Source organism: Drosophila pseudoobscura, chromosome 3, assembly GCF_009870125.1.
Source record: "Drosophila pseudoobscura strain MV-25-SWS-2005 chromosome 3, UCI_Dpse_MV25, whole genome shotgun sequence".
Taxonomy (NCBI): domain Eukaryota; kingdom Metazoa; phylum Arthropoda; class Insecta; order Diptera; family Drosophilidae; genus Drosophila; species Drosophila pseudoobscura.
Genome location: NC_046680.1, coordinates 7694325 through 7707367, shown reverse-complemented (window position 1 = coordinate 7707367; position 13043 = coordinate 7694325). Strand labels below are relative to the sequence as shown.

Here is a 13043-nt window from a genome sequence, read left to right as displayed (position 1 = left end):
ATAAGGCTGGCTCTGTTTTGGCAGTTAGGAATATACATATATGTATGTACTTCAACTTTTGACACATCTAAATCTAAATTTATAGTTGTGTTGTCTGTTCTCTTTGTACAAGTCTTTCCCTTTTCTATGGTACATTGGTTCCAGGCGCCGTGGGGTACGAGTGGACGGGCATACAAAATGGACTCGAAGAACAACATTTACACGAAAAATGAGCGACTAACCAACGAGGAGGTCTATGTAGAGCGGCTGATTCGCATGTACCGAGCCAACCAGTGTCTCTGGAATCCCAAGTCCCCGGGTTACCACTGTGCGCCCCTAAAGCAGAGCGCCTGGAACCGCATCACGCGGATTCTCAACAACGGCCTAACGACGGATCAGGTAAAGCTGCAGGTGCTCTCCCTTCGCAACTACTACGACACGGAATGCCAGGCCATCAAGCGTAGCCAGCGGGAGGGATTAACCTACGTTCCCTGTCGCTCGATTTTTAAGGACCTCCAATTCCTGCCCGACCTGGAACCGGATGAGGCAGAGAAGGTAAGGACACATATCCGCACGATTCGATCCGTACAGCAATCACTCGATAATAACCCGCAGTTCAACGGCAGACCTAGCGTCTACGACGACCAACTGCAGTTTATTATTGATGATGTCATGTCAGTTATGAGCAAGAACTTGGTGGAGTGTAGGCGCAGTTTACACGTCGATCCAGATATCTGTAAGTCCAGCCAGTTTCGAGATCCATTCAATTCGCATTAATGATCTCTTTTGCATTATAGCTTCTCCAAATAAAAGCTCCAAGGAATTCGTTGAATTCGATATTTCGTCCTTGTCTGACTCGGACTTCGAGACGCCGGTAACTTCATTACCATTACGTGCCACTTCCGGAGCCGATCGTCAGTACGATGGGCAAGATGAAAAGGAGTCTAGCAACTCCTCGTCCCACCAGCAGTCGAGGGATCGGTATCAGGTTAGAGGCGCATGTCCGTGTCCCCCAGACTCGGATCGGGAAGGACGATTCCAAAGACATGCCAGACCTACAGAAAAGTATAGCCGCAATGGTCCGTACGAGGTTGCACCAACAACCAATCCTCGCAATTCACCAGCCGAGCATCTGCAACCACTCAGACCGAGGATGGAGGCCAGCAACAGTAACTCTCAATGCAGCAGAAACTCCACCGAGCACCAAAGTAGTAGCGCCCGCCGTAACTACTGCAGTCGACCTTCTGACAAGGAGGAGTGCAATGTGCTGTTGCTCAAGTTTAATCCAGAAAATGACATGCGACCTCGAACTAATAACAATGTCTTCTGTACCTATCATCCTGCTGACAACAGGGAGATCCAAGAGGACAATCGAGACTATAACGACATCGACGCCAGCGGACAGCAACTACAATCAGCCGAAACTCCATTGTTCGAGTATTACAACTCCAACGAGAACAAAGCTCTTCCGGCGGACTGCAGCTACAGCTATGACCCTAGTCATCAGGAGAACACAGAGCAAAACGAGCAGGATCAAAATTTTTATTATCCGGAAGGTTCAGACCCATATGAATATGACGATTGCTACTGTACGCCAGCTCAGGAAGTCGCTCAACTTTATCATCAGGGAGAGGAATCGATAGCCAACGAAGAGCCAACCTTGCGGCGTCCCCAGCCGTTTGCTGGATACCAGAGGAAATACAGCAACACCGAACCTGATGATGCTCCAACTGATGCACAAACGAGAGAGCAGTTCAGTCCCAACCGCGTCAAACGCATGCCGCAACCCCGCCAGGAAGATATTCCTGGGTCCAGCTCAAAAGATACCACGAACTCCGCTCCGATTGTGAGGAGTCGGGGATCCCGTAGCTCTGGGGCAGATTCCTATGGGGCACAACAGTGCGCTGCACTTGCTGCACAAATTATGGACGATTATTGTCTCGGCCAATGCAGACGCGTGCAGAAAACGTATCCGGATGATGATGATGAATTCTGCGAAGAGCCAGTGGCCAGGCGACCCCAAAGACGTTACCAGCCCGAAGACATAATTTATGTAGAGTGTCCAGCCCGGAGGCAAGCACAACCCAGAAATGAAGTGGCGAGACGAAGGGAGAGTTCTCCTTCAAAGGTGTCGAAGGCAAGAGATGAGTACAAATATGCTCCTCAAGATGATTTCGTGAAAAGTACGGAACAAGACCAAGGGAGGAGGACTTCCAATCAATTTGCTCGAGAATACACTCAGGACAGACAACAAGGCCAGTACGAGTACGATGCAGAAGAATCTTTCGAAGATGCCGAGCAGAGGGCAAAACCGATTCCCCAGAGAAGATCGTATATTCGAGAGACAGCCCAAGCAGAAGACCAAAGCAGAGGTGCCCAACCGCCTTTCCAAAGATTTGAAAAAATCCCTTGCAAGGATGACACATGTCCACTTTTAAGCCGAACAATGGAAGTGGCGCCAAGACAAGTTTCGAGGAGATCGTCCGATAAAGGCCAGGTATAGTGAGCCTTTAAATACACAGCAGCAATGCAGGCGATCTAACGTCATATCCGATTTACAGACTAAACCTGAAAAGCGCACCCCTCCGTCAGAACGCCAACAGCAAATACGAGGCCAGACAGACTACAGACAAAGACGTGGGATGGATGGCACCGACGAGCCATACATGACCAATAGATGCCTGCCAAGCAGCCCAAACGACAGTCAGCCAAAATCAGCACCGACTTTAAACCAAAAGTATGGAAGTCTTGAAAATTCAATCGATCCATACGAAGTCGATGATTGCCTCTGCGAGGATGACCCCAAGTATCCCCAAGAGATTGCCTCAACTAAAAGAAAAAGCCGTCAGGATGATCTAGGGATTCCGTCTTCAGAGAGAAACAACCGGGATGACCGGCATCAAGAGCAAAGGCCAAAGCAGTATCCCCAGCGGAAATCGTATCAGCGGGAGGAGACTGCAAAGAATCGACCACAAGGCCAAAGATTTCAGGAAATCCCTTGCAACAATAATTTGTGCCCATTTGTAAACCCAAATTTTCCAGAGAATACCTCATCGAAGAGAAATAGCCAAGATGACCGGCCGCTCAAATCAAACCCGACTTCAAAGAAAATGGATAGCAGACAGGAAGAGTCAACGGATCTATACGAGGGCGATGATTATCTGCGCGAGGATGATTCCATGGTTCCAGAGAAAACTTCAGATAAGAAAAATATCCGCTTGGAAGAATCAAGGGGTCCAGTGACAGCCTCAACAAAAAGAAACAGCCGAGATGACCGCCAGGAAGAACCAAGTGTTTCAGACGTTGTCTCTTCAGAGAAAGGTAGTCGTCGGGAAGAACTAAGTGTTCCAGATACTACCTCATCGAAGAGAAATAGCCAAGAGAACCGGCAGCCCAAATCAAACCCGATTTCTAAGAAAGTGGATAGCAGACAGGAAGAGTCAACGGATCTATACGAGGGCGATGATTATCTGCGCGAGGATGATTCCATGGTTCCAGAGAAAACTTCGGATAAGAAAAATATCCGCTTGGAAGAATCAAGGGGTCCAGTGACAGCCTCAACAAAAAGAAACAGCCGAGATGTCCGCCAGGAAGAACCAAGTGTTTCAGAGGTTGTCTCTTCAGAGAAAGGTAGTCGTCGGGAAGAACTAAGTGTTCCAGATACTACCTCATCGAAGAGAAATAACCAAGAGAACCGGCAGCCCAAATCAAACCCGACTTCAAAGAAAATGGATAGCAGCCAAGAAGAGTCAACGGATCTAAACGAAATCGATGATTGTCTTTGCGAGGATGAGTCCATGATTACAGAGAAAACTTCGGAAAAGAGAAATATCCGCTTGGAAGAATCAAGGGGTCCAGTGACAGCCCCACCAAAAAGAAACAGCCGAGATGACCGCCAGGAAGAACCAAGTGTTCCAGAGGTTGCCTCTTCAGAGAAAGGTAGTCGTCGGGAAGAACCAAGTGTTCCAGATACTACCTCATCGAAGAGAAATAACCAAGAGAACCAGCCGCCCAAATCAAATCCGACTTCAAAGAAAATGGATAGCAGCCAAGAAGAGTCAACGGATCTAAACGAAATCGATGATTATCTCCGCGAGGATGATTCCATGGTTCCAGAGAAAACTTCAGCAAAGAGAAATATCCGCCTGGAAGATTCTAGGGATCCAGTGATAGCCTCAACAAAAAGAAACAGCCGAGATGACCGCCAGGAAGAGCCAAGAGTTCTAGAGGTTACCTCGCCAAAGAGAAGTAGTCGTCGGGAAGAACCAAGTGTTCCAGATACTACCTCATCGAAGAGAAATAGCCAAGAGAATCGGCCGCCCAAATCAATAACGACATCAAAGAAAATGTATGACAGCCAAGAAAAGTCAACGGATCTAAACGAAAGCGATGATTGTCGCTGCGAGGATGAGTCCCTGTTTCCAAAGAAAACTTCAGCAAAGAGAAATATCCGTCTGGAAAAGGCCAGCGTTTCAGAGAATGACTCTTCAAAAAAAAGTAGTAACCGAGAAGAGCCCATAGTTCCAGTGATTGCTTCATCGAAGAGAAACTGGCGAGACGATCATACGGATGATCTGAGAGCTCCAAGGATTCAATCTTCAAAAAGAAACAACCAAGATGACTGGCAACAAGAGCAAAGGCCAAGACGGTATCCCCAGCGGAGATCGTATCAGGGAGAGGAACCTGCAAAGAATCTACCACAAGGCCAAGCATTTGAGGAAATCCCTTGCAACAATAACTTGTGCCCATTTGTGAAACCAAATTTTCCAGAGAATACCTCATCGAAGAGAAATAGCCCAGATGACCGGCAGCCCAAATCTAGACCGACATCAAATAAAATGGATAAAAGCCAAGAAGAGTCATCGGATCTATACGAGGTCGATGATTGCCTCTGCGAGGATGACCATATGGGTCCCCAAGAAATTACCTCAACAAAAAGAAATAGCCGGCAGGATGTTTTGGGGATTCCGTCTTCGAAAAGAAACAACCGAGATGACCGGCAACAGGAGCAAACGAAAAGACAATATCCCCAGCGGAGATCGTATCAGGGAGAGAAGCCTGCGAAGAATCTACCACAAGGCCAAAGATTTGAGGAAATCCCAAATCAAAATTTTCCAGAGAATACCTCATCGAAGAGAAATAGCCCATATGACCGGCAGACCAAATCAAGACCGACATCAACGGATCGATACGAAGTCGATGATTGCCTCTGCGATGATGAGTCCATGGTTCCAGAAAAAACGCCAGCAAAGAGAAATATCCGCCAGGAGGAACCAACCAGAAGTAGTCGTTGGAAAGAACCCAGTGTGCCCGGGACTGCCCCACCAAAGAGAAACAGTCAGAACGACCGTAAGGGAAAATTGGCACCTACTTCACAGAAAATGAATGTCGGAAATGAAAAGCCAATGGAACCAAAGGAAGTCGATGATTGCCGTTGTGATGAGAATGTGGAGATCGCCGCATCAAAGAGAAACAGGAATAAAAACAGTAGAAAGGATGATGAGAAGGATACTAAAGCACAGACGGATAATACGAAGGGAAGTCGAAACAATAATGAAGAACCGAAGAAAACCACACCCAAAAAGAACAATACTTTTAAAAATTATGTTAACGAACAGAAGTGTGAATGCGATGATGCTGATAATTCTTACCGGCAGCCCGATAACTATTCGAAGAAGGCTAATGGGAGGAATATTCCACACAGTACGAAAGAGTCCACGAGAACTTCAATTAAAAAGAACGTTACAGCGGTCCCAACGAGGACTGGAAAAGAAGATGAAAAGGATAACAGTGACAGTGAGTACTGTGATTGCCAGATTGGGGTTGAGTCTCCAAATGGGAAAAACATAAGAAGCAAATCTGGGAACAGTAGAAATACTGAAGACGTTGAAGAAGTGAATGAAAAAGGTAGGAATATGCGTTTAGATATAAAGAAAAAGGAGAACGGTACAGAAAGTATGGATGATTTGGAGGATTCTACCAGTTTATGTGAGTGCGAATGCTTTTGCGAGGACGAAGAGGAGAAGCCAACAGATGTGAAAGCGGAGGAGGAAACGTCCGCCAAGAAGAAGGTTCGTACTCAGCAGATCGCCAAGGCAACGCCACGGAGCCAGTCCACTGCAGGTCGATCCAGTGCGACCCCAAAGTCTAGGCTCAGGCGTAGCTCCAACACGGAAGAGATGGCAAAGAAGCCCATTTCTTCGAGAAGTAGCAAACACAATCGTCAAATCAGCGGTAAGAGATCCATGAAAAACGCCGACTATGATGGTGGCACCAGTAGCGGCTGCCCCTTTGATTTAAACAGGGCTTCATACTACATTTGCCAATTACAGGATGAAGATGAAGAGAATCAGTATCTGATAATAGTGCCCGAAGCTAAGTACCGTAGGATGAGTGTCAACAGGACTTGCCCAGGACAAGAGCTTGCGAAGAGGAAGCCCTGCACCCCGCGGCAGTGCTCTGGCTTCGATACTTTGTCCTGGGCCAGTCCAAAGCCCGCTCACCAGTCGTATCCAAGGAAAACGGAGGGTATCTCTGTACTTGGCTCCTATAAGGTGCCACCAGTCGCCGCAGAGACCACCATGAGTATTATCAACCAGCACATTAAAATGTCGATAGGGCGCAAGCCAGTAGTAGAACTGATCCAAAAGAACCATAAATACTGCACCAGCAAGAAAAACGTGAATTCTCCTCCTAAGATGCAATGCAAGCCTAAGCCCAAACCGATGACAGCAATGGCTTATAATCGCACGCCCATCCTTCGACCGATCCATGAGACAAGTTCAATATTGGCGGAGAACCGCACCGTACTGCTCTCCAAAAATCCGGGTTCGAGTTCCAATCAAGAGGTAATCGTACTGCATCCGCCCGTCCTTGGCTTTCGACCCTCCAAGAACTCCCTCTGCTTGGATGATGTGCAGATGCAGCTTATCAAAGTTCAGCACAGCGAGCCGCATGTGAGTCCGAGGCCGATGTGATCTGAAACAGAGCCATCCAGAGGTTGAACTCTATGGCGTAGCCATCCAGCCATAGCATAGCTGTTATTTCTTCACACATAGTTCTTTGCCCCAACCAATGTACCAGAGTATCATAGTAAAGAACAGCAACAAACCGAAGCCGCAGGACTCAGCTGCCTTTTATTCAATGAGATCCCTGGCCGGGAGTCGTGATCCTCGGGTGTCACGCTCCACTGCAAAGCGCGTTGGCGGGGAACTCCGATGTGGAACGGGGACGGGGACGTGGACGGGGACTGGCACTCATTGTTTTCCTATCAATGAACTTTTCAATAATTAATTTATGAGCATTTTCGGATCCATTGAGGCGTAACCAACGATCCGCTGGCCAATTGATTTCGCAAGCATCTCACTGGTTTCATTTTTCTTTATTTATACTAAATTTAGAGTTAGAGAAGAATCACAAAAGCTTAAATCTAAGATCGAGTATAGCTTAACCGTGGCTCAAGTGGAAGCTGGATTCGCTGTCGCTTCCATTTCCGCTCCCAAATAGGCTGTAGGCGGCCGCATCCACATCCACGTCGCCGTTGTTGAGGAGGTCGCACAGGGCCAGAATGTAGGATTGGGCCATCTGGAGGGTCTCGAACTTGGACAGCTTCTGATCAATGGACGGGGCTGGGACCACTTCCCGCAAGCGGTCGAAGGCCTCGTTTAGGCCATTCATGCGCTTTCTTTCCCGGGCATTGGCCGCCTGGCGTCGTCGCTTTTGCACCGTGGGACTGAGAACGACCGTCTCTTGGCCGGCTGCTTGGCACTCGCCCTCTGATCTCCTGGAGCCCTCGCTCTTGCGCCTCTTGAGCTGGTCCATGCCCGCCCCTGTGCGCATCTCAAGGTCAACGGAGTGGGTGGCCTGGGGCAGCTCCAGGCTAGCTCCGCCTGCTACATCCAGAAACTGCCAGTCGGGAGAGAGGTAGGCGGTATGGCTGTACTCCTGCGTGGAGCATGCCATCGGCGTCAGGTTGTAGTTAGGGCTGCCCAAGTACTGGGAGCTGCTGTTGTCCTCCTCGGACGAGTAGTAGTAGCTCATGACTCGGGGTTCTGCACGGCTCGAAAGTTCCACCGCAACTGCCGCGCGACTGCTGCTGCTGCTGCACTGAACAGCACGAGCCCTCCGATCGGGCAACCACCGAAAGGGATGGGACGGGATGGCTTTACAAATATTTTTACCGCTGCGTTGACCAAGTTTGTGTAAATGGCCCGCAAATGACCCCTTGCCCCTCTGGCAGGATCCTCAAAGCCATTACCATATCCCAAGGATCGTCGGCAGGGGCGGCTACTCTCTGTCGACGTCGACGTCGCTGTCGGTGCCAGTTAGGGGTTAGAAATACGAACGCTCTCCCTCGCTCTTTCGCTCCCTTGCGCACGCCTACACTTTGTTCTTCTTCGACCTTTCATTCACTCTTTGCGCTGCACTGCTCTGGCACGCGTCATAGCTTGCCAAATTGGCGCTATCATGGCATGTGATCTTCCTCTCTCTTCTTTTTTTTTTTGTAATTTGTGACTTTCACGCTCAACAGCACACCAGCCAGGGAGGTGGGCAGAGGGGAACTTCGACGAGGATGAGCTACTGGCTGGCCTGGGCCATCAATTAACTCGCTTCTGGAACTGCATTCTGGCTCGTGTCTCGTGACCATATGTTGCACTGAGCCCAGAACCCAATTCCAGGCCACAGCCACAGCCATATGGTCAACGCTCGGCAATACTAGTGCCAGTAGCAGTCCTTGAAGCAAACAATGAATCCAGTTGAGACACGACATTTGTTGTCTCGCCAGCTCTTGGATTGAACATCCCATTAAATATCTATCAGATAAATATCCCTACATACAGTGTATATGTATGTATCCCTGAAATATCCCATTTTACCTTTGGAATGCATTTGCAGCACTGCTGTGTTAAGTGCAACAGAGATAGATAGCCGCTGAAGCTGGGGCGCTCTTCCCCGCAGAACTGCATGTACGCGGAACATGTTTGCGCATGTACCGTCCCCATTCCCCCTTTCCCACACCCACACCCACGCTATCTCTCCATCTCTATTAAAGTTTGGCTCAGGGTGTATCTATATAAGGTGAGGCATTCTTTTCTTGACACTCTCGCCCGCTCTTAACGTGCGTTAGCTTATGTGGCAAGTATGTACATATATGCTTCGAATATCACCGACACTGATAAGCATTGTAACTTGATTGACTTATAATTAATTAGTGGTAAAACCAACAAATGGTAGTACTACAGCGTCTTGCATAGTAACGTGAGAACGCCTGCAATCGCCTCACCCTATGCTCGTATCGGTACACTTGGCTTTCGCTCTCGCACTCCGAGCCGACGAGGTCCTTCGTGTGCTCGCTGATACAGCAACAGGGCAGGATATAACAGGACCCCAACCTGCAAAGTGTTGCCATTCCCGAAATCTTTCAGCTTCCACAAACATTTGTGTACCTTAACAGGCGAGCCGACAAAAACTGCAAGCTGCACAAAATCTTTGCCTTAAAAAGTGTCACAGAAAAGTAATCGCAAAATGTGTGTTTATTTGGGAGCCACTGACGATCTAATGGAGATAACTTTCTTCGTCTTGTGTCGTGTCCTGGAGCTGTCTCTCTTCACCTGCATGATGATATGCAACGCGATCAAGTCCAAGTGGAACAACACCAAGGCCATCGAGATGGCAGAGCCTTGACCCAACGGATGGCAGCATGACTACATAGATGTGGAGCCTACTGCCAATTCGATAGTGTGAATGACTTGTTCTTCTTCATGTGTGTGTGAAAGTTCAATTAGCGATGCAATATCCATAGAAATAAGCATAAATGTCTGTGTAAATGTTCTAGGTGAAACCTTTTCGTATAGGATAAACATATATGTACATATGGTTCAATAGAAAAAGCATAACTTTGTAAATGTTCCAGAGAGCACCAATAAATTATTATAATTATGATCTGTTTTCGTTTCCTGGTAATTGGGCAACAATTTAAGCCCTCTTGCGAGGGGTGTGCATGCAGTACATATGTAGGTTTGTGGGTGGCCTTTGGTCCTGGACTCTGAAAATACGCTAAACTTAGAGCCCCTTCTACATGAGAATTAAAGTATAGTAGTTTTATTTCTCTGCTTAAAGCAAGGGGGAAATGTGAGCACATGAATTTTGTATTTTGATTCTTTATTTATCATTGAAGCATTGCTCTTCTGGTTTTTGTTTTTGTTTTGTTTGTTTTTATTTCTGGGCAACAAAAATGTCTTAGAAGTATGGATAAAATTGAAGATTTCCCAAACGAAACTGAATTGCGAGTGCACAACGCTATGGCAGAGGCACCCGCAATCACAGGCCCAACCGATAATGATGGCAACATTGATGAGCCGATTATCTACGACTACATGAGATATCCGAACAAGAAGAAGAGAAACAAGCTTGCGGCTAAGACGTTCAATACCAACAGAACGGTCCACTTCAGGAAGTTCGTGGAATTGGTGACGTACACGACCAACGGCAAAATTAACATACAGGAGGTTGCTCTGCGCACCGAAGAGGAGCAGGTAATATCCATAAAAATATAACCTTTTCTACCAATAATTTAATCAATGCGGTTTCTCCAGTCTAAGAGTACAATGAAGCGCGACAATCTGTAATCGCTCTACCACCGTTCTCTTATAGGAAAAATCTGATGAATCGGCTCTCATCTTATAATGTCTTCCATTTCTACGAATCAAAGATTGCCCTAGACCCAAAGATGCTCCAGACCCCTAGGCTCCCATTTAAAAATTATCTCGTTAAAAGTCGTTGTTGCATAATTAATTAAATTTTAGTGAATATATTTAACAAGGTATTCACTTTTTCTCGACATTCTCTCCCAAAGCACTGCACCGCAACTTGTTCATGATATTGCAGATCACATATTCACCGGTGTCTGGTCCGTCGAACTCGACAGTCTTAATGCCATCGGTCATGGTGCGGAGCATCCCCTTCCATAGGGACTTGGCGCAGCTTTCTTGGCCAACATGGTTCAGTAAGTCCACACAGGTGGACACAATGCCGTAAGGACTGAGGAGGGAGTAGTTGGTCAGCGAGAGCTTGGTCTGGAGTGGCTTGAACACAGCATGACTGTCCCCCAATTCGATGGCGCTGAAGAGATTTGCGCCTCCGGCAACACCGCTGCAGATGGTAGCCAGGAAGGTGGCGTAGCGATCGTTAGTGAAGATGGTGTCGAAGTAGGCGGGATCGGTGATTAGCCGGTTCACGCAGTCGTCCAGCTCCATCAGCTCCAATTTGATGGAGCAGTAGTCCTCCGCGTGCATCTTCTCTGCAATTTCCACCATCGCCCCATCGGTCACTGGCCACTCGTTGGCCTTGTGGATGAGGGTGACGCGACAGCGGCCGGCGCGGATCGCAGCCTCAAAGGCGTGCCGCAGATACTTTGTTACGTTTTCATGGGTAACGACGCGCAGGGCCTCCACCACACCCTTGACGGGGGCGTACTCGAGCTCCGAGTAATTGCCAATGTTGTTCTGGGCTATCACCTGGATGTCCACGTCGGGAAAGCGGCACTTGAAGCCGGGGAAGCTGCGCAGGCGCGTCATGAACACGTACAGGTCCAGGTCGTTGCAGATCTTGAGGGACTTCTTCTTCGCCTCTTTATCGCATAGGATGTCCACATGGACCGCAGCATGGTTACGCAGCACCGAATTGAAGTACTCCTCCTCCTGGTCGGAGGCAATGCGCTGCAGCTCCACTGGCACCCGCGTGCTGTGTAGCAAGGCTGTCACAAACTTGGCCCCCTGCTGGCCAATGATCGTGCTGCCGGTAAGCAGGGAGACATGGGTGATGCCCCCATACTTGGACGGGGGCAGCCCGCTCACCGGCAAGGAACGCATCTGCCCCTTTGCCACGTTGGCACTGAGCCCCGTGGTGACGACATATGGATCCGAGGGCTTTGCAGGAGCATCAGCCAGGTAGCGGCAGCAGCGATTAAGCTGGGCAACGGACAGGATCCGGGTGTCTCTAAGGCGGCGCAGCATTCTATAGAACCGAGCGGTATTGGATAACTATACTAATTTTTCTGATAACTACGGCCCGATACAAATATTGATATCTCTTCCAAGGCCTCCTGGGGCTACCCAGATCAGACGTTTCTTGATAAGAAGAGCCAGATAAGACGACGCAAGTATTCCGCTTCTCAATCTGCACTCTTTATTGTTCCCCTGGTTCCACAGATCAATCCTCCCCTTTCCTCCCACAATTCAACGAACCCAAAGACTATATGTCCCAGCAGAGAGATTTTTCGACGCACGGACAACCGTCGATGCCGTAGTTGCCGATCCGGACATCCGTCTGGGTCTGCTTTTGCTGCGGACCGGGGATCCTCCATGCATTCTTCTCGTAGTACTTATCGGGCAGATAGTAGGTCCTATACTTTTTGCGCAGCTCCTCGTGATCCTTCTTCAGATACTCGGCCAACTCGGGCTTGGCGTAAAAGGCCTCCAAGCGGTACTGCTTCGGCCTCACCTGATGCAACGCCGGCTCCAGCTTCAAGCGACTATGTGGAAGGACGGCGAGTAGCTGCGCGTCAAGTTCATCCGCCTGCTGCTCGCGCATCTTTTCACAGGTCTCGCATCGGCACTTGCCGCCATGGTAGCAGTAGCGTTTCTTTCCATCCTCGTCGACCATCAGCAGCGGTACGCATATGGGCTTCGGGGCCGGCTGCGGTATGGTCTGAGTCCCCAGTGACACTTGTTTTGGAAGGGAGTACATCTTAGGGCTAGTGGAAGTTGTGGGATCCGTGCGGGAAAATCGGAACGCGGGGTTTCCTGTACGGGGAATTTTGATTGTGTGCCGACTGAGCCCGAATGAACGTAAACTGAAACGGACGCTGACAGCAAAGGCACAGAGAGCTGGATAGGGGATTTCAAGGGAGCTACTTCCGACATATACAAGGTTCAATTGAATGTGCTCCGGAAGAGCTCTCTCCATCGCCAGCCCATCTCCCCTGCCTTGAACACAATCTCTGTGGTCCCCTGCAGTATACATTATGCGCAATATCCCTCTCCGTTCGCTTTGCCAGTCCCCAG

General features: G+C 48.7%; 6 protein-coding genes across 7 annotated transcripts; 3 read left to right on the top strand and 3 right to left on the bottom strand.

The window, feature by feature from the left end:
* The first annotated feature begins 43 nt into the window (after positions 1-43).
* LOC6898256 (uncharacterized) lies at positions 44-7103 on the top strand. 2 transcript variants are annotated; one of them, XM_015183886.2, is made up of 5 exons: positions 44-534; positions 595-715; positions 777-2476; positions 2541-6213; positions 6312-6444. In XM_015183886.2, exons 1-5 carry the CDS (start codon positions 127-129, stop codon positions 6314-6316), a joined length of 5907 nt encoding a protein of 1968 aa, XP_015039372.2. In that variant the 5' UTR covers positions 44-126; the 3' UTR covers positions 6317-6444. The 2 variants fall into 2 exon arrangements, with proteins under 2 accessions (XP_015039372.2, XP_015039371.2); XM_015183885.2 differs by having other exon boundaries at positions 2541-7103.
* Positions 7104-7341: 238 nt separating this feature from the next.
* Positions 7342-8642, bottom strand: cato (cousin of atonal). The gene has a single exon (XM_001360436.4). The coding sequence runs from the start codon at positions 8017-8019 to the stop codon at positions 7426-7428; it is 594 nt and encodes a 197-aa protein (XP_001360473.2). The 5' UTR covers positions 8020-8642; the 3' UTR covers positions 7342-7425.
* A 634-nt stretch (positions 8643-9276) lies between these two features.
* On the top strand, positions 9277-9918 carry prim (primacord). Its single transcript, XM_002138284.3, has one exon. The coding sequence runs from the start codon at positions 9505-9507 to the stop codon at positions 9661-9663; it is 159 nt and encodes a 52-aa protein (XP_002138320.1). The 5' UTR covers positions 9277-9504; the 3' UTR covers positions 9664-9918.
* Positions 9919-10140: 222 nt separating this feature from the next.
* LOC4803815 (uncharacterized) lies at positions 10141-10792 on the top strand. Its single transcript, XM_001360435.4, has 2 exons — positions 10141-10514; positions 10575-10792. The coding sequence occupies exons 1-2, from the start codon at positions 10227-10229 to the stop codon at positions 10605-10607; spliced, it is 321 nt and encodes a 106-aa protein (XP_001360472.4). The 5' UTR covers positions 10141-10226; the 3' UTR covers positions 10608-10792.
* LOC6898253 (isocitrate dehydrogenase [NAD] subunit gamma, mitochondrial) lies at positions 10770-12014 on the bottom strand. Its single transcript, XM_002138283.3, has one exon. The coding sequence runs from the start codon at positions 11991-11993 to the stop codon at positions 10806-10808; it is 1188 nt and encodes a 395-aa protein (XP_002138319.1). The 5' UTR covers positions 11994-12014; the 3' UTR covers positions 10770-10805.
* A 128-nt stretch (positions 12015-12142) lies between these two features.
* On the bottom strand, positions 12143-12855 carry LOC4803813 (uncharacterized). The gene has a single exon (XM_001360434.4). It carries the CDS (start codon positions 12724-12726, stop codon positions 12232-12234), a length of 495 nt encoding a protein of 164 aa, XP_001360471.3. The 5' UTR covers positions 12727-12855; the 3' UTR covers positions 12143-12231.
* Between the last annotated feature and the right edge of the window lie 188 nt (positions 12856-13043).